Raw genomic sequence first — 20,775 nt, 5'->3', positions numbered from 1 at the left:
AGATGTGTCAGTTATTTTGTTTTCTTAAAGCTATACAGAATACTACTTGGGCCAGAGACAAAGAACAGAATAAAACCCGAGTGCCTCACTGTGGAAGAAATACCTCTCAAAACCAGGACTATGTGGCTCACAGATGAAGCACCAGTGTCATTTTCTTGAGATGATCATATTCATTAAGCAAATTAAATTCTGAATGAATTAATACTTCATTAGTTTCTCAGAAATTATGTTAAAAAAAATTAAAGCCAGGCCCTGCCAGCAGTCTCTGCAGAAAGCAGCTGGCCTGTTGCACAGAGATGGGGCTAATTTGAGGGTGTCTGCAAAAGCCATATTCTGGCCAGGCTACACTGCAGCCTTGTTATAATCATCACTGGGAGTGGCTGCAGCACTTCCAAATACCACCCAGCTGGGGAAAAATCCTCCTTCTCAAGAAGAGGTTAAACAAACCAGGACTAATGTGGTAAGGGAAGTTATATTTATGGGCGTCGTGCAGTTAAGCTTACAGAAATCCCTTTATCAGCCTGTTTACACCATAAAGGAAAAAGGTGACAGGGAATGATGTGTGTGGAAATGCCAAGCTTAGGTCTGCAAGGGGGATGGGAGCAGGAGGCTCAGGGTTAGCAGGGAGTTTTGGTGGAGCAGAGGACCAGCACTCCAGTGCTGTGACTTGCTGTGCATCAGCTGCAGACCCCAGGAAAATCAGCGTCTGAGGGAGGGCATGTGCACAGAGCCAAGGCCTGTTTGAGCTCTGAGGAGTCACTGCCAGCTTCCACAGCTCTGCCCGGCCTTCCCCATCCCCGCAGTCCCTCCTCAGGCAGGAGACAACTTCAAGGACAATCACAGAGCTGGCACAATGGGATCCTTTCCCAAGAACACTCACAAAGGTTTTGTGTGGCAGCCTTGAGCTTTGTCAGTGAGAGACAGTGCGTGTTGTACCACAACAAATCACAGCTGTAACATCCAAAGTTAATGTTACATAATTGAATTCTTACATTTTATTCAATTGAGGAACCTGGATTTCAGAAGCTCAGAATATTCTGTTGTATTTGCCAGCAAATTCTGTTTGGATTTACGTGACCAAAACTAAACATAGGATCCTAAACAAAGTTAAGGAGGGTTCCAGAAAGCAGACAGAATGTGAGGATGATGTTTTAAAATACAAATCCTGCCTGTATTTTCCTGTAAGTTAGCCTGTCTGCAGTGCTCAGTATCACACTTTGTGGCATCGAGTGACAAGTCATACTCCTCACCCAGTCCAATTTAAAAACAAAGAAAAACAGAATTACTGAAATACCATTTGCAGACGGAAGTGAATAAATTCCCAGAGGGGCTGCAAATCTGGTTTTTCAGACAAGAGAGTTTGCCACATTCTCCTGTTCTGTACAACAGAGATAACCATATAGAACAGCTTTGCAGAGCATTGTGAGAGCTGCTGCTGAAAGAACTACAAAATTGATGCTTATTGAGACCAGGGGACTCGAACCCCTACAGACTATTTGGGCCACATCTTTGAGCTGTCAACAGAATTTCTCATTTCACTCTGCACTGAGAGCAGGAACATTCTGTATTCAAAAATCAACAGATGAACCTCAAGAGAAACTTGGAAAAAATAGATGGGAGTGCAGTAAAACGCAGGATTCGGAGCCTGGTGTGGGCAAAGGCTGTGTGGCTCTGGCTAGCCAAGGTTAGTGACAGTGGGAGGCCAAGCTGTTGGTCTAACTCTGTCCTGGAAAATGCTGGGCCAACAATAGTGTGCACAAGAGAAACAGAAAATAGTACAGCAGATGGTGAAATGCTGTCTGAAGGCAGGGATATCCCATCCTTTTGGAGATGCTGTGTGGGTGAGTGGCAGGCGAGAACTAGAAAGTACTTGCCTTGCCAGGGGGAGCGTTCCCAGAGAGATTCCTGCAGGCTGGGAGCAGGTGTGCAGCCACACACACGGTCCCAGCAGGGGCTGGCCATCCCAGCAGCATTTGCAACTTCAGAAATTGCTGTCATTTAGGTTTTTCCTCCAGGGATTACACAAAGTACTTGGAGAGTGCTGCATTTTCCTTGATTTACTTCTGTAATTAAGAAAGCTGCTCCTTGGCATTAAGCCTGACATTACAAGGAGTTTGCTAAGTGCCACAGCATGTCCACTCCTGCTTGGAGCTACTGGGTTAGGAGGTTCACAGCTCGATACCCCCTGCTCTGGGGTAAATCCTCTCTGTTCTTGCAGACGGCAAAGACACCTTGCAGAGGTTTATTTGTCACCCCACAAACTTTGCAGATTGCCAAAGGTATACAACTCCAGGTGACAGGGAAGGATGTTCTCCAGAACTCACACTGCATGGGGAATTCCAGCAGCTCACACCCATGGCAAGAAGGGCCATTCTCAAATTGTTTTGCAGCAGATGAGGGGGAGGAGGAGAACTGACACACAGCTGACAGCCCACGCACACCAGTACTTTGCTCTCTGCAAATCCAGCTGTGGTTTCTTCCAGTGACCCAAATCCCACAGTTGCACATTGCAGTGGCATCTGTTGTAGGGGCAACTGTTTATAGATTAAGTGCATGGTACTGCAAGGTCTTAATGCAGCCCTGAGCATCCCAGCTGAGTCCAGGGCATTCTGGGACATTTCCATCCATATATCTCTTATTTGATGTGCTCTGAAACAAAACTAGTGCTGCAGTCCAAACTGACATGTCTCTGTCATCCTGTCCCTGCTCTCTCTGACTGCCACAGCTGAAATTGCTCTCCTGGCTGCCCAGGAAATGGAGTCACGAGCCTACAGACACTTCATTTCAGACAGGGCACAAAGGTGGCTGACAAGCCAGCCTCAGCCTCCCTGGAGGAGAACAAGCACAAACATTGTATTAGGGATGGTTCATACAGTGAGGTTCAAAATTAGCTTTTTTCTTTTCTTATCTTTTTTTTTGTATCTAGTGCTTATCTTTTTTTTGTACCCAGTAAGCACCCAGGACTATGCAGCTGTCACTAGAACAGGAAAGTCTCAGGTCAGTGGCAGTACCCACCACTGTCTGCTGGTTATTGCAGACTCCCTCCTGCTGCTCATGCAGTTGCTATCAGAGTTGATTTTAGTATCATTTCAGCAGCAGCAGATGTCTTTATTTAAAATGATGTCATGGTAATAAACACATAATGGGATAGAACTAAAACCCTGGGATTTATATGATTGCTTTTGTTTGCCTGTCCTGAAGCATCAAACCCACAATGTTCTCGATTTGCCCAAATCTGAGATATGTAGCATTGCTTTTAGCTTTTTCATTCTGTGGGAACACAGGGCTCCAGAGTTTTACTCCTACTTCAGAGGAAAAAAAAAGGAAAAAAAAAAAAAAGAAAACCTATTGCTTTACAATGAAATTGTAATGGTTGAATTGAAAGTGGTTGCTTTACAACCATTTTCAGTGACCTACACAGTGTGACCAGGTCATACCCAGCACATGGTTTCTGCTGGAAGACCTTCCAACACCCATTTTATACCCAGCCTGAAGCTCTCCTCAACCTTAGCAGAGGAGGTGCGCTGGGAGCTGCACAACTCACTCTCATTTGAAGAGAGCGTTCTTTCAGCACTTTGCCTCGCTGAGCTATTTTTAGTTTGAAAGTATTCCCCAAACCAGCTCTTTGCCCAGCTGCAAGGCAAAGCAGAAGTGAGAACAAGCTGCTGTTCATGAGAACAGTGCTGCTCACGCTGACACTGCATCAAACTACAGACAGGGAACATGTCTTTGGCTGAACAACCAGTTGTACTTTTGTCACCCTAATGACTAAATATTGTAATTCTATTACAAACAGAACAGGTCTAATAGCCAGCAGCTCTGTTAAACCACAGAGTGGGGAAGCAGGTGGAAGGGAAAGGAGAAAGCTGCTGTTCTGAAATAAGCAGTTAGTACATTTAAACCCTATGTCAGCATGTTAGCTCTTGCATATTGACTAATAACTCAGTTGAAAATGAAAGCTGTTCTGTTATGTTGGTCCCACAATGGGCAACACCATCCTCCAAGAGTCCTTATCTGAGTGTGGAGAGAGGTATGAAAGCAAAAGCCTCCTGAAGGTGGTGGAAGGATGCTCAGCATCTGCAGTGAGCTTTGCAGCAGGTCTTGAACTGGGTCCTGATCTGCTCCCAGCTGTGCCTGGCCTTTCTTCCTCACACCTTGAGAAAACCAGGCACCCAAAGGTCAAACACAGCAGGGCTTTCACAGGTGGTGAAAACAGTGATTACCCTCAAGCTTTCTCCACCTGAATCCTCTCACACAATTAGATCCTGGCTCTGTGTTGTTTCAGCCCACACAGTGCTTACAGCCCTGTGCAATAACAAACCTGTCACAGGGTAGGTCCTTCAGGGACAGTGGGTTATGATAGAAGGGTCATGCTGGGCAAGTGTGTGGTTTCTATTTCAGCTGAAATCTGAACTCTTTGCAGGGCTCCTATCACAGAAATGATAATGATGGACAACTGTAATTGCCTGGTAGATGAGTGGCAACATAATTAACTGAACTCATGCTGATTGGCAGCTTTGAAAATCCAGACAGAACTAAAGGCCAAACAAATAAATAACACATGTAATTAAGGCAACAGTTATAGCCTCTGTGTTTATCTGCAGCTTTCTTATTTGGATGCAAAAAATAGTTTATGACGGCACAGAGACACAAATATCAGGCGATTTTAAAAAATGCAACTCTCAGCATTTACCGAACCAGCTCACCCTTTTCACACCACTCTGAGCTCCCTACCCTCAGAGGTCAGCAGCTGCTCTTAGGATGATACTCTTGGATGCTCCAAGGGCTGGAGAACCTCTGCTATGAAGAGAGGCTGAGAGAGTTGAGGTTGTTCAGGCTGGGGACAGGAAGCTTCTAAGGAGATAATACTGTGGCCTTCCAGGACTTAAAGAGGGTTATAAAACAAAGAGGCAGATACATGGGCAGTTAGTGATAGGTCAAGGGGAATGGTTTTAAACTGAAGGTAGGTCAGGTTAGAGTAGATAAGATAAGAGCGGGAAGATTTTTACAGTGAGGGTGGTAAAACACTGCAACAGGTTACTCAGAGAGGTGGGGGATGTCCCATTCCTGGAAACATTCAGTGTCAGGTTGGATGAGGCTCTGAACAACCTGATCTACTTGAAGATGTCCCTGCTCATTGCAGGGACATTGGACAAGATGCCTTTAAAGGCTCTTTCCAACTCAAACTATCCTGATTCTGTGATTTTCCTGTTATGGGAAATGCTGGCACATCAGTTCCCACTTTTTACATGATCCAGAATTACCTTGGGGTAAAAAACATGTTTGTGTCTCAGTGTCTGCCTTCTAATTTTGTGCAGACAGTAAAAGAGAAGTCCCTCCCACCACAGATTTACTACTACCCATAATTGTACATTGCAGGCAGGCACAGTGCAGTGCGTGGGTGACTCAAAGCCCTGGCACATATTCTCTTCACAGCTACTTATAGGAAGGATGAAAATAAACTTCTTGTTGAATTGAACATGATGTTCTGGCAACAGAGATGCCAATTTAAGAGGCAGAGCCTCTACCTCCTGATGGGTAGCAGACACAAGCAGCTTTATGAGAAGCAAAACCAGGGCACTCCCATTCCTCCTCCCTTTGCCTGGGCTATAAGGGGGATCTTTCCCACCACCTCCCTTCCCGACTCATCTGCAAAACCACCTGACACGAGGGACAATCAATGCAATTGCTGCTGGCTACAGCTCATTTACTGATGGCTGGATTGATTGCTCACTTGTCAGTCCAGGGTCCACAGGCACATGCACGTGTCCAAGTCTACCCATTTCACTCCTCCCTTTGGAGGAGATCATCAGAATCACATGGATCTTACTAAGGCCAGCAAAAGGATTCCAAAGTATAACTTTTGGCTTCAGCTACAAATCTGAAAGAAATTTAGTTTTGTGGCAATCATACATACAGATACTGTGCAACAGATTCTATGAAAAAATATATTTGGGGAACAGGAACATATTCTGGGGACAGATAAGGAGCCACACAAACCTGAGCTGGTTTTCACTGGATTCTGCTTGAATCTGCCAGGCAGGTGAGACTAATACAGACTAATAAGAGGAGAGAAAAGAAGGAGGGACTGCCCAGAAAGGAAGGACTGTCTGAAGTGTGGGAAGCCGGCACAGCCCCATATGCACACAGAGGGCTGTGCTTGCTCCAGATTGGTTTCTCATCAGCTTTTTGTGCCCACACCTGCCAAGCCCTGAGCTTACTGTGGCTTTGCTGGGATGCAGCTCCCACAAGGAACAAAGAGACGCTGCTGAGAGTAATTGAGAGGGCAGAGAACTTGGCAGCACCTCCTGCTCACAGGACACATCGATGCATTGCCCATCTGACAGCAGCCCCTGGGTCCTGCTGACATGCAGATCCTCCGACTGCTGAGCCCTCAGTCACCTGTGACTGTCCAGTATGATCAATCCTTGTGTAACAGCAGCCCCAAGACATTCGTTCCCTTCAGTGTGAAGGAGACAATCGGGCAGTGTGAAGCAAATATTGATCTCCTGATCAGCAGTCAGAGGCACATGTGCAAGCCCCTGAGCTCACAAACATGTGACCTTGCTCCGGAGGGGGCAAGCCATTTGTGGCTTTCCCCACACTCCGAATCCACATCTGTACTTGTGTTGGTGTCCAGCATGATCGTGGCAGGGCTCTGATGGCACAGGGCAGCCTGTTTTGCTGCAATTATACACCACACACGTTCACCAAGGGAAAAAACCAGGCACCACAGATCCTCTGCCCCTCTGAGAGCCAAGGGAGCGCTCACAGACGTCAGAGGATTCCCATGTGCACATTGCATGGGGAAAACAAATACCTCGAGGCCATGTGCAAACTGAGCACCTGAGGTGCTTTGAGAGCAAGAACACCTGGCTGTACCTGCAGGGTATTCTGGGGAGAGCCACAGGTGACTGCACGAACCTGCAATGACCTGCTTCTCTCACCCACAGGAGTAACACTGGGAGAGCACAGGAGCAAGCAAAGTCTTTGGCTTCTATATGTAATAATATACATATTATTATCTCTCTGATTTCTCTTTCTGAGCCCAAATTACTGGAGAAAACACTGAAAATACACCCAGAACACTCCCCAAGCTTCAAACAATTGAAGAACACCTGCTGCTTGAAAGTTTATGCCCACTTTGCACAGAACAACAGTAACATAAAACCTTTGCAATTTCTCTGAACGTGAGAAACAGCTGCACATGAAGTGTTGTGTGTCTGTCCCCTTTTACCCCCACACACTTACGGTGACTACTTTAGTATTATGAGAAGATGTTGGTATCTAGCCAAACTTACAGCATCTCTGAACTGTATCCAGACATCACTTACAGGGAAGTGCCATTGGTGCCTCCAGTTGTGCTTGGTTTCCCTGAGGCAGCTGCAGTCACCTCTGAGGTGCTGCCAGTTCAGCTCCACTACTGCTGCTCTTGGCATCCCTTGGTTTAACAGGGAAGCAAATTCCCAGACTGAGTACTCTTCACATGAGACCATGGCAATTCCAGTGACACCCTGGGGGAATCTGGACAGAGGTAGGACCTGCCTGCAAGTTACTTAAGCATTTTCAAGAAAGGTTCAAGACCTTCCCAAAAAGAACTGACCTGACAGAGGTGCTCAGAGGGAGCACTCCTGCCTCACCAGGCAGTCCAAAAATACCCAAACCTAGGTTTTCATAACACCCAAGAACACAAGAGCATTAATTGGCTGTATTTCCCAGAAGCAAGAAATAGATATCAAAATTGGCTGAAAGGAAATCATTGCTGTCACACAACAGAAGTGGTGGGCTACGTGAGTGCTCCCTGTGGAGCTCACAGCCACCTTGCTGAGGTGAGTCCACATGGGACTTTGAGTCCCTAAGTGAAAAAAGAACAGAAATGGAAAGCACAGGACTCACCCAGCCATGACCACACTGTGTTGCAGCAGTGCTGGAGCCTCCTGTCTACCTCAGACCTTCAAATGGCACCTCCAGAGCTGCTGAACAGCACAGCAGCCACACTAGCCCAGGGTAAGCCATAAAACCACCCTCACGGAGGTGCAGGGCCTTCACTGGATCCACAGGAAATGAGCCAGGACTCTGATTCACAATCATCTGCACCTGCCTCATACAAAATTCTCTCTGTGCAAAGCCTGTGGAGACCATCCATAGTCACTGAGGGGTCAGGTTTTAGCCTTCATAAAGGCTCCTTCATGGCAAGTGCCTGTTTTTATTCTCCAGAATCACACATTGGCTCCCCTGCGCTGCAGTCTGCTGATAATTGTTATTCAGCTGGAGTTTGTTTCCTTTGAACACGAGATTTGAGCATCCCCTCTCTGGCTGCTGAGTCTCTCCATCCCCTGTTCAGGGCTGTGCTGCCCAGCCATGGCATGAGGGGAGCTGGGGGCCATTTCCCCAGGCCAGCTGTCCCTGAGGTGAGGCAGCATTCCCGAGGCCACAGCACTGGCTCTCTGTAGGGATGGACAGTCCCTTCCGAGGAAACTCACTGAGCTCAGCACGCAGGGTGTGTTTCTGAGGCAGGATTTCACATGTATCAGGTTCAGGGAAAACATGAAATAAATATCCAAAACAGAGCACTTGTTGCTCAGAGCCTGCAGCAGCCAGAGAACGGCTCAGCCAAGCAGAGGCACAAACTCATCTGAAAGGATTCTTACATTAAAGCTCCTTCAGGAGGGATGTGCCCTTTGACAGGGGTAACCTGTGGCTTTCCCTGCACTTGCTGAGCCCTCAGAAAGATGCCCGTCCTCATCTCGCTCTGGGTCCGGCTGCAGGCGGCGACTGAAGGTGCGGCCGGGGCTGCAGGCCCCGGTGTGGGGGTGAGGTGCCCTCACCCTCCCCCAGAGCAGCTCAGGCAGGGTGGGCTCTGTCCCACAGGGAGCACCTGCTGCAGCCACGCGTGTCTTGCTGCGAGGGGCGATCAGACAAGGCAGTGGATTCACTTTACGAGCAGCAAAGTCCTGCAGAAGGGGTCTCTGGAGCCCCAAGTGACCCCGGCCCAGCTCAGCAGAGCCGTGTGGCCCCAGGCCGTGCTGCAGCCCCTGTGCCCCTGTCACTGTCAGGGTGTCTGGAGCCCTTCACCTTCAGCAGCTCCCCAAGCCCAGCCACCCCACAGCAGCTCAGAAAGGAAGCGAAAGTTGTTTTTGGTCACAGAGAGGCTTCTCCTGAACAACAGAAATAACAAATGGACCCAAAATGTCCCTGGACCTTGACAGCAACAATTTCAGAGGTTTTTACTACTTCTCATTTGATCGTGACTCTGGCTGTACTTGGTGTTTTCACTCTATCCCCACCTTCCTGAAACCTTGTTAGAATTTTATTTTTAACCAAAGCCCATGTCTAGTTTTGTGACTCTGACACGAAGTTTGGAAGTGTGGTCTGTGTCTCTGAAAAACTCAGGAAAAAACCCTGCAATGCTCTCATGTGCACGTAGCCCTCTGTGTGTCTGCACCTTTTCCTTCTGCTGGGGGTAAAGCTGAGGGTGTGTGCAGAAAAAGGGCACTTACCATGAATTTATCAAAACCAAAAGGGAAACAGGGTTTAAATAATCAACCATCATACATATGATATATAAATACAGGGCATTCACACAGAATCACAGAAAATTCGTATACATTTGCATTTGCATAGTGCTTTACTCATTCTGTTAGGCTTTTAATCCCCCAGTTTAAAAGGGGCCTCTGAAATCTAATGTACAGATTTGGGAGAATCTATCAATCTCAAATGGCAGGGCTGTAATTACAAATGGCTGAGAGAGAGACATATGAGCATCAGGTCGGGTGGACCTTTCATTTGCAGATGAGCTCTTGGAGTAAGTCATTCTTCCCTGATTTATATTATAAAACACACTTTAATCTGTTTCAAACAAAACCTAGCCAGAGTTGTGTAATTTCTGAGACATACAGGGAAATGAGCGAGGAGGGAGGAGTCCAAGGGCAACAGGAATCAGAAATACATGTGTAAAGCCTTTAGTTTCAGCATCATTCCTGTTTCAGTTGGGATTATTGCAACTTCCGCTGCTGGAGTATCCAGCTTATTACCCAAAGAGAACCCAGAGGTCAGGAGAAAAGCCTTAGGTGATACAAAATGTTAGGCAGAAAGAGTGAGAGTTAGGCTGTAGGTGTTTCTACACAAGAGCTCATCTAATCCAAGTTTTCTGTCGGTGTGAATTCAGTGCAGTAGTTGTGGTGCCTTCCTGTTGTCAAAGATAAGAGTTTTTCCAGAGAGTTTAATTTAAAAAGGGTAAGGAGTTGTTGGTCTGATAGCATATGACCACAGAGTTGATTTTGAAGGTGTATTGGGTAAGGCTTACAAAACAAGGAGAAATTGGAATCAGGTGCTTTTACTGGTTCTTTTGCAGTGTGTTAACAATTACTTCATTTTTCCATCTGCTGTATATGTGATAAAATGTAGATCCTGTTACAGCATGACTATTCATTTATTCCCTATACCCAGTAGAGGAATACTGCAGCAGTTTGCAGTGTGGTCCCTGCTCTGAGTGTTTCTTTGTCTCTGTAACTTCATCTCCGGCTTGGAAACATCTGCTGAGAGCAGACGACGAGAATTCTTAGCGTTGCCAGAACGCAGGCCAGGAAGCATCGGAAACTCTTTCCGATCTGCTGGCTGGATTATTACATGAAAGCCAGCAAACGCAGCCTCTGTGTGTGTGTGTGTGTGCCTGCCTAGGGGAGGGCTCCAATTACCTGAGATCCTCTGCAGATATCACAGTGCCTCGTGGGGGAGTCTCATTTAGTATGCGGAATAAAATCGCTGTGGCACCGATCATATGATTTGAAGACTCAGTCCTGAGGCAGCACTACTGAAAAGGGGAGGTGGAACCAAGACGCTCTGTTCAGACAGCGCGAGGCTGTGAGCAGCACACGAATTGCATTCAGCAGGCAGGAGCAGAGCTGGGGGATCGGGCTGGTAGATGAGGAGTCGGCAAAGCACAGGGAAGCTTTATTTCTGGCCAGTCTGCATTTTGTCAGGATGGTGTTAGTAGAGAAAGGGAAATGTGCTGCTACGTGTGATTAAAAGGTAAAGGCAGTGATAGAGACAGAAGATTGCTGTGAAACTCCTTTGATAACCACCTCGAGAGTGAATTTTACCTCTGGAGAGTGCTGGTTCCAACTGACTGTCTGGAAAGTGAGATGAAAAGGATGCACATTCTGAGGAAGCATTTCACTGACGGCAGAGCAAACTAGAGGAGAACTTTTACCTGCATCACTGACATTTGGGAAAAATAAGAAAGAATTCTCTGCCAGGATTCTTTTCTTTGTTCTTCTTCACGAGTCCTGGAGAGAGATTTTGTAGTCCCCTCCTGAGGCAAACACCAACCAGAAGTCAGAATACTGCAGACTTTCCAAAGAACAGGCATGGTACAAAATGTGATTTTGGTGTTTTTCCGCAGGCGACTCAGCCAAAGACCTGCTGTTGAGGAGCTAGAAAGAAGGAATATACTGAAACGTGAGTATTTCTTTTTTCCTAAAGTATTTAATATGTGTTTGTTGAAATCAGTGATTGCATTTCCAGAATGTATTATTTTTAATTAGACAAATTAATTCACTGGAATTATCTTCTGTACCTGAAAGTTTTAATTTTTCACAAAGACTTGCAATTTTAGGACAGAAGATAATTGTTCAGGTTCAGGCTTTCAAGTAATTTTCATTCTGAATACACTGTTACTGGTGTTCAAGAGGGGAATCCAACCGAGTGTCACAGTGCCATGAGAATTGGAGCAACATTTTTCAAGACATGGATTTTCAAGACAAACACTGAACAGCACTGGGAATACAGTGGAAGGGGGAAGCATCCTGGCAGAGGTGTGATTCTCCTAAGGTCCATTTGCTCTTGTCACTGGAGATCTTCCCAAAGCCAAGTCAAAGACCAGTCTGAGATATCAGAATTATTAGAGGGACAGTCCCGGGCCTGTTACAGGCACTGCCACAGGGGAGTGTTCTCAGCACCTCTCAAATTCACAAGGCAAAACTTGCAACTCTTTTCCTAAATGTTTCTAAGGGATCAAGCAAGTAATGAACATTATCCCTTTCCTTATAACTGCTGAATTAGGGAAAGGTGAGAGAGAGCTTTCAAATTGTCTCCACTATGGATCTCAAAAGGGGGGATCCATCTGCTATTTAGTCTATTTAGTGTGGAAAGACAAAACCTGGAATGATGTGAGCTGTAGTTTCCACATTTAGCAAGCATAAAACATAAAGCCACAGAAATCTGTCACACAAGCAGTGCTGCCTACACTGTTTAATTTATATTTAATCATGTGATTGTAATTCACTAGGAAAAAAGTTATCTACATTGCATTACCTAAAATTTAATGTATCAGAACTTTCTTAGTGGTTCCTAGGGAACAGCCTTATGCTCTTGCCATTGAAGTTATTTGGGATTTCATCTGAGTTTCAATACAAAAGGATTCCACAGGCAACATATATTTAGCAGTATTTTCCATGCTGTTCCAATGCACAGATCACCCACCGTAAAATGAGCTGTATTTAGCATGTGCACAGCTTGAGGAGGAAAAGGAAACCCTCCTTGCAACATGAGTGGGTGCACTTGGCCAAACTTCACCTGTCATCTACCATGAGAGGCAGGAAGAAACAGTAACCCAAGATCCTGAAATACGTGGGACCAGATTTTCAAGAGTCAGTAACCAAGACCTCTGAAAATCTGTGTCTTTGGGATTTTTTCCTGGCTAAGGAAAAGCTGATCTCCACTGACAAAATCTGTTCCTTTATGTTTACTTTTTTGAAGTGTGCTGGTTACATCCTTAATCTGGGTTAAACTGACTGGTTTTAATACTAAAAAAGTTTGAATACATTCATATAATGAGCTTAGAGAGAGATAAAGCAGAAAGAAGATAAACCAGAATTAAAGATAGTTCCTGAATACCAGCTAAACATACTGGTCTAGATTTGTATCTCATTTAAAGAGCTCCCAGCATGGAGCAAATTTATTGACTTCTGTTGAGTTGCTCAGGCTTTATACAGGTTCAGCTGGGATCAGAACCGCTTCCATTTTATTTACCTCTGCCATGATATAAAAAGCTGAGTATCCTGTAAAGCTGTAGCAGTATAAAAGCCCTTCAGTGAAATCTCCACAATCTCCTCCAGGTGTTGTAAGGGTTTGTGCAGTTTTAAGTTGTGCATTTCCCAACATCTTTGATGTTCATAAATGGTACTGCTGACAGAAGTTCTTTTATGGACTCAGAATTCACATTTGTACAACTCTGGTAAAAAGAGAAGCATATTGCAAAGTACAACTACTGTTACTTTAAAGCAAATCTCAGCAAGATTTCAAAAAGTGATTTCTTATCTCCTTTAGGGAGTTGTTTCTGAGATAAAAGTAATACTTAAAAAGCAAACTTAAAGCCAGACTTTCTTAAAATTTTCTTGATCTTCCAAGTCCTTTAACCGTAGAAACACTGCTGGCTTCCCACCAAACATGAAAAGCAAATGAACTCAAATCACAGCCCAGGTGTCAGATGTGGCCTTGCTGTACTCGACAGAAAGCTGAACTCCCAGCCAAGAAGGCATCTCTTGAACCCCACTGTACAATCCCTGCTTCATTCTGAACCCAAGGAACTGCCTTAGTGTCATGCAGAGCTGAGAGCTCCCTGAGGAACTGGCAGAGCACAGAATTAGTTCCAGCACTGCACAGCCCCCCTCAGAACTGGGAGCATCTCTGCTGAGATTTACAAAACCAGCCCTCAGGAATGAATGGATCTTGTGTGGGCAGAATGATGGGGATGGGAAAAGCCTCTCTGGGTTGTCTGAGTAATATAATGCCTGAGTTCTAGAATCCCTCACCAGTATTTCATAGCAGTTCTCAGGGTTGGTTTTTTTTGTAAAAGAACCATTTCTTTCATTTCTTTGAGGTGGAAATAAGCACTGAACCCAAGTGAATAGAAATAAGTCACTACACATTTACTATATTTGAAAAAGTATTTTCTGATCAGAAATGTGTATTTTTGGCTTTTCTTTGGGAATTAGAACCATAGAATCCCAGAATGTTTTGGGTTGGAATGGACCTTAAAAATCATCTTGTTCTCCCCTCTGCCATGGGCAGGGGCACTTTCCACTATCCCAGGTTGCTCCAAGCCCCATCCAACCTGCCTTGAAGGCTTCCAGGGATGGGGCAGCCACAGCTTCTCTGGGCAGTTCTCTCACTGCATACCACATCATACCTTATAAAGGCACTATGCTACAGAAAATTATCAATTTTAATTAAAAAAAATACAAAATAGGATTATCTACTCCAAAAGGAGTGAATTAAATCTGAATGGGTAAGTTCTTGCAGGTATCTACATCTAAGAATACTCTCTACTTTTGAAAGCCTGTTCTCGTTTTCCACATTGCAGACTGAAATAGCTGCTCATCCCTGACACAGCACTAATTTTAGCTGACCTGTTCTCTTTACATTTTGTGCCTTGCCACTGAACTGTAATGCAGCACATTTTAAATAATTTGATTTACATTTCTACCATAGCCTGGTGGAGCTACTACTTTGTTATTTTAAATAGATATGATTGCATTTCGGTGTCATCTGAAATGAGACTGCATAATGGGAGCAAAAATAAGGGAGAAAAATGCTTCATTGTTAAAAATATCATCTTGGAAATCCATCTGCAGTGCTAGTGGGTTTTTGAGGCATAGTAGAAATCACGTGTGTCCTTTAACACTGGAAATATCTAATGCAAGTGGTGTAATAAACCTCACGGTAGTACCCAGAGAATCCCAGAATGGTTAAACCTTTTTCTCTGGCTCTGCAGCTTTGTTCAGGTCATGGGCTCACGCCCAAATTTAGTAACAGATAGTACTGGAAATAGAAACGCCATTAACTCGTTTCCTAAGGCAGGGGATCTATTTCACACAGTGTTACAGCACTCGGGTCTATTTTTAGAGCCAGTGTGTAGGAGTCGTCACGGCTTGAATGTTAATAGACACAACACACAAAGACAAGGGGCTGAGCTCAGAGCAGAACTCTGCAAAGGAAGCCCCGGGAGGAGAAGGGGGTCTCCTGTCAGGGAAAGCCAAGGTGCAGGTCAGAGCCAGCGAGTGATGCAGCCCGAGAAAACGGGACAGAGGGCAGAACGGGCTCTCCCTGGAGCTGCTGCGATGAGGCTCCTCAGCATCTGACAGCATGAATGGCTCCAGCAATAGGGAGAGTAAAAACGGATGATTAATCAACTGTGGAGTGTTTTGATTTTCCTTCTAAAGTTTCTCTGAGTGGAGTGTTGGTGTGGCTGCTGTTGTTTCATTAAATCTCCGTGGAGTTTTAGAGAGCGCAGGCAGAGCTGACATTGGCACCAGCACAGTGTCCTCACAGAGAGGTGATTCCGTGCTCCAACACACACCAGAGATGCTCTGAATTACCAAAACACACAACTACAAGCAGCTCCTTTTTCTGTGCTCATTATTGCCTGGAAGTCAGGAAAACACCAAACTTCCTCATGAGGAAAGTCATATTTTTTTTTATATTCTCCGCAGAACGAAATGATCAAACGGAACAGGAAGAGAGAAGGGAAATCAAGCAGAGACTGACAAGAAAGGTAAAACCTTGCAATACCTGCTATTAGCTTTTAGAAATTTACTAAAATTACTATAATGTCAACCAGCCATAGAGGTTGTCATTACACGGAACCTCCCTTAATATGCATCCTCCTCAGCAGTGTCTGATAGTAGTGTCTGGTAATATGAATTATAGACATACCCACCTTAGCTCAGCCAGATGAGATCTAGTAGAATATATATATGTAAACTTAGGCAGAAAATGGGCATTTGTTTGCACACTGCCTATCAGTCAGCTCTATTGCTAGGAAAGGACTTTTTCATTCTTTGTAGCAGAGCTGGCTCCCTGCTGAGCACCAGGTCTGCTCCCATAGTACATTTCTTTTTGCATTTAAAATATTCTCAGAATTAGAACGAGATCTTGTTGTTCTGTTCCTAGAAAACCCTAATGGAATTACAGACCAAATCTGCTGATAACTTGTTAAAGCCAGACTAAAATTCTTAAAATGGGTCTAGTGCTGAGAATCTCACACAGACAATCTGTCTCTGCCTGTAGTGGAACATCCTACAGCATCCAGAATCATCCAGAGATCATAAAAAAATCCATCATGATTACTTTTCATTTTGAAAATGTATTTTATGAGGATCTGGGTTGAAATGCTTTCTTTTGTCCATTAAAAAGGCACTGTGCTGTAGCCCATAGCTCCATTTAAACCATTATTACTCTCCTAGCAGTCCTCCAAATGATTGAATATTTCCCTGGAGTTTCCAAGGGTTGGGTGGTTTTCCATATGTGTAAATGCACACTGAACCAAGAAGAAAAGCAGCAAATGCTGCATTTTTTACTGATACGTTTGTTATTAACCCTGGTTTTATTTCACAAAACTTCTGAATACAGCTTAACCAGAGACCTACAGTTGATGAACTGAGAGACAGAAAGATCCTGATTCGATTCAGTGATTATGTGGAAGTGGCAAAAGCACAGGACTACGACAGGAGAGCGGACAAACCATGGACACGACTGTCAGCAGCAGACAAGGTACTGACAGAACCACAGAGTTCTGCTTTCTCCTTGCTTTGTCTGTAATGATACATCACATTCTGAACAGACATTTAACCTCTGGAGCATTTAATATCTGTAAATTTTACCATTATTTCTTATGCTGAAATCATCATCAATGTAATAAAAAATGCTATGTATAGAAACGCCTATTTAGTACTGTAAAGGCTTTTACCCCCCACCCAAAAAGGAGGATACAATCTTTTGGGCTCCAACTCAAAACCATTTCCAGCCAACAGAGTATTAACCTTTATTGTCAGACTGGAAGTTTCATCTCCTGTTTTTCCTGTGAATGCTCAAGGAGTCACTGGACCCACATTCTCCTGAGCAGAAACACTCATTTTGTCCCATCTCATACCTGCCATTTAGCTGATTTACATCCCCATTTAAGTGTCACACTTAGATGCTTGAGTAGTAAGAATAGGTCACCGTGATTCCAGCCAGTTGGGAAATTTCAGGGCTGCAGGAAGCAGAAGGAGCAGGATGCTGAGACAGTTACTGGCAAAATGGCAAACACAGGACTGTTAACGTGGCTTTGTGCTGGCATGTGGAGATCAAACACTTTGGTTTCCATCCCAGTGTCTCCTCAGAAAGTGACAAATGGCTTTAGAGGACTCATAGAAAAGGAACAGAGCATTTCTACTGCAGTAGTTGTTCTCCCCAGCTCTCTAAAATGGTGAATAAGCTATTCCATAGTAATCAATGGAATAATGATTTTATATTTTCCTTGTACATACTTTTATTAAAATCAGACTTTTCCTGGTTTTACTGTTCCAGTGTTCATGTTTCAATTAACAAGGCAGGTTTATAAGCCAAGAGAAAGTGACAGTTCAACTGCACACACTGGTGGCACACATCAGGAAGTCAGGGGCAGAGCTGGACCTTCACATTTGTGACTGAAAAGTGGATCAATTTCTTGGCAACTTCTCTTATCTTTAATAAATTTTAACTGGAATCTTATTAAATGTGAGACAACCAGGCCTGACGTGTTATTCTGTCAGAATTGCTTCTAGACAGCAGTGACCCTGTCAGCAATCAATAACTAATGAGAAGTATTGTGTCACCAATCCATATAGCCCTAATATTCAGCATTCCTACCAGCACGGAGTGCTCTGCTATACCCAATACCTGCTTCTTCTACCCCAGAAAACTGTTCTGCTCTGCAGGTCTGGCATTTTGCAGTGCTCACAAACACAAAATTATTTGTTCATGTTTGTCTCTTTTCAATTCCTAGGCAGCAATTCGGAAAGAGCTGAATGAATACAAAAGTAATGAAATGGAGGTCCATGCATCGAGCAAACATTTGACAAGGTCAGTTTCCCAGCTATTTATTTCTACTGCCTGCTAAAAACTCTGCTTGAGTCCTGCACCTGTGGATTTTACTCTTACGTGTTGGATGTGGGAGAATATGCAAAGGGAGTTTAATATTAAAAGAAAATTGAAGCATTTCTCTTCCTGAAGAGAACCCAATTTTCTGATTTTTTGGGGGGCTTTTATTAGCACATACCAAGAAGTTTGGAGATATTATCCAGGGCATCCCTCAGTCAGCATTCCTTGCACCACAAAGATAGGACAAAAAAATAAAGCATATAACACAAAAGATAATATGATTTTTTAAAGTAGAACAGCTTAATATGCTGTATAAAGAGCTCTGAATTAAATGTACTTGAGTCTGCAGCCTTATCACAAACACTGGAACTTCCCTGCTAAGAAATACAAAACTGCACGGACCATAACAGGCCACGCCCAGTGCCCAGGGGTAATGCCTTTGTTCTAATTGGATTTGTTCTAAAGGATTCAACCTGGGGATTTCAGTATTCCCTGTCAGCCCAGTTGCTATTGGAAGGAGCAAGCCCCAGGTAACTTAATGACACTTAACTCCACGGAGGAGGTCAGGAGAGAGAACAGGTTTAGATTGTTGTCACTCTCCAGGTGATCAGGCCGCTGTGAACCTGGTCAGGGCAGTGCTTGCTCCATGTGCCAGCACTGGTGACAGGGCCTGTGTTTAAACACACATAAAAACGTTCAATTCCTTTCTTAAAGTGGAGAAAAAATGAAAGGCTGATTCCACAGGCACTGACACTTGCAAAAAGGCCTTATTAAGGCAAAGCAGCATCACTGCATTGATGGAATGAAACATGGGAAGGGAAGAGGGGATGGCTGCAGTTTCAGTCTGAAAGTGAGTTATACATTCCCTAACTGAAGCTACCTGGGGAGTTTGAGTAGATGATAATGAGAGATTTTGAAATTTGTTCAGGATATGAGGAGTAAACAGGCTTACAATTTACAATTAGTGCTAGGGCATTACAAGTGATTGGGGCTTTAATTACAGATCTCAGCTAAAAAACCAAGCCTACAGAGAAAATCTATTCCAGACTCACAAGACTATCGATTGTATCTCCTCATACTTTATGAAGCATTTTGACATTGTTAACTCAAAAAAAACCAAGAGCACTGCACAGTAAAGACTATTGCTACCAATGACAAACTGTGGCTTCATTTACTACACGGAAAAACCCCAATCAACTACAGACCTGTACTTGCAACTGCATTTCCAAATAAATGTAAACGAGGTACACTGGGCCCTGAGGACTGCAGCTGCACTGCAGTCATGGCACAGGGGTGGGAATGTGCTGGGGAAAATTAAGGGTTGCTAATATTCTTCAGTACCGTTACTGTACCTTTAAATGGAATGAATACTTCTGTGGGCTTTTAAAATTTTATTAATCTAACATAAACTCCCCAAAATAATTGAATTCTACTGCAAAGTGGTTTGAAAAATGTCTCCCTTTTCTCCTAGATTTCACAGGCCATAGAAATTTTCTTCTGAGAAGAATCTGTCTTACTTTTGATATTGCTGCTGAACATGCATCAGGGAATACTGGAGTCTTTCCCTGAGGTTCAGCACAGGCTCCCTGGATGTTGATGTGACAGAAGGACTCTGCAGCTGAAGCCTCTGCAGCACTTGGGGACAGGACGCCAGCCCCGAGCTCTGGAGGCAGAGGAGTGCTGGCCTGTGGAGTGGGACAAGCTGCTGAAAAAGACTGAAGGGAAGCTACTTGGAAGAGCCTCCTCCTCTCCTTTCCCACCTGTCTGGAACTGGTTTGCAGGCTGCCTTGGAAAAGGAGATGTTGTGCATGTACAGGCTTTACCATTCCAAGGCCTCTGACATAAACGGACATGACACTCTGTCATCCAGTATTATGTTGACAAGAAATTTTGAACTTACCACAGTTAGTTTGTAAAACACCTAAGTTCATGTTCTAAAAACTAATTTAATGTATTATAATTTCATTCTTTTTTATATACTGTCTAACAGAATCACAGCTGCAAGCATTTTTGATTCCTGTTACTTTTGTTCTTTAATTAAATGACTACTTATTGCAGGAAATGAACATGTTTCCTAAAGCTCTTTTTTTCCCAGGGATAGTTGAAGAGATTATAATTATTATGCACCAAACCATTTGACTTCTTCATCCACACAGAGTCTGCAAAAGGATGATCTCAACTAAGGTTTTCCATCTTGTGGAATAGCATAACCTGGTTGTCACTGTGCACCGAGGCTCTGACCCTCTAAAGAATGACAGTTTGGTTCACTGTTATTCAAAAGTACTAAATTGGATAACCAGAGGCAGAAATGTAACAATGTACTTTGATGTTTAGCAAACAAATGGTTTTAATGCTTTCTTGACAGTAAGAAGAAAAAAAGTTACTAAATGCTAATTACAAAGCAAATAGAACTGGTTGAGAAAAATGTAAAGCCAGACATTTTAATAATGCCTGACATGGAGAAGCACCTGAGGATTTATTCAGTACTACTAAAAAAAAAAATACTTGTGAGAAGAATAATACATTGATAGCTGTTAACCACACCTGATGAGTCAGAACAAAATGGTGAATTCACTCACAAGACAAACATTTCTCTGCAAGACTCTGAAGTGCTGCTATTCTAGGGAGTCATTCAATGTTAAAAACTTGAAAAAGGCATTTTCGGTCTTGTAGCTTCATTGGGATGATCTCCCTGAAGTGTGAAAATAATAAAATGCAGTCTGTCAAAGTGTCTGTATAGACTACTACTGAATTGCTGTGAGGTGGGAACAGTCCCCACACAGAGTGTCTGTTCTGTCCCAGGTGGGGATGGAATCCCAGGAACCAGAGCTGCTCCTGGGGAAACTGTCAGGCAGGAATGGAAGGTAAGGA

At 44.0% G+C, this 20,775-nt stretch overlaps 1 protein-coding gene across 1 annotated transcript in view; it reads left to right on the top strand.

Annotated features, from left to right (window-relative positions):
* Positions 1–20,597, top strand: part of PHACTR3 (phosphatase and actin regulator 3) — a 100,866-nt gene extending 80,269 nt beyond the window's left edge. Inside the window, exons 9-13 of the mRNA XM_069034225.1 lie at positions 11,405–11,460; positions 15,495–15,556; positions 16,414–16,554; positions 17,810–17,886; positions 19,376–20,597. Of these exons, the coding sequence (XP_068890326.1) occupies positions 11,405–11,460; positions 15,495–15,556; positions 16,414–16,554; positions 17,810–17,886; positions 19,376–19,391 (352 nt within the window). The 3' untranslated portion in view covers positions 19,392–20,597. The remainder of the gene's footprint in view (positions 1–11,404; positions 11,461–15,494; positions 15,557–16,413; positions 16,555–17,809; positions 17,887–19,375) is intronic.
* Positions 20,598–20,775: the final 178 nt, after the last annotated feature.

Source organism: Aphelocoma coerulescens, chromosome 20 (genome assembly GCF_041296385.1).
Source record: "Aphelocoma coerulescens isolate FSJ_1873_10779 chromosome 20, UR_Acoe_1.0, whole genome shotgun sequence".
Classification (NCBI taxonomy): domain Eukaryota; kingdom Metazoa; phylum Chordata; class Aves; order Passeriformes; family Corvidae; genus Aphelocoma; species Aphelocoma coerulescens.
Note: the sequence above shows the minus strand (reverse complement) of the source record. Positions and strands in the feature narration are given on the sequence as shown.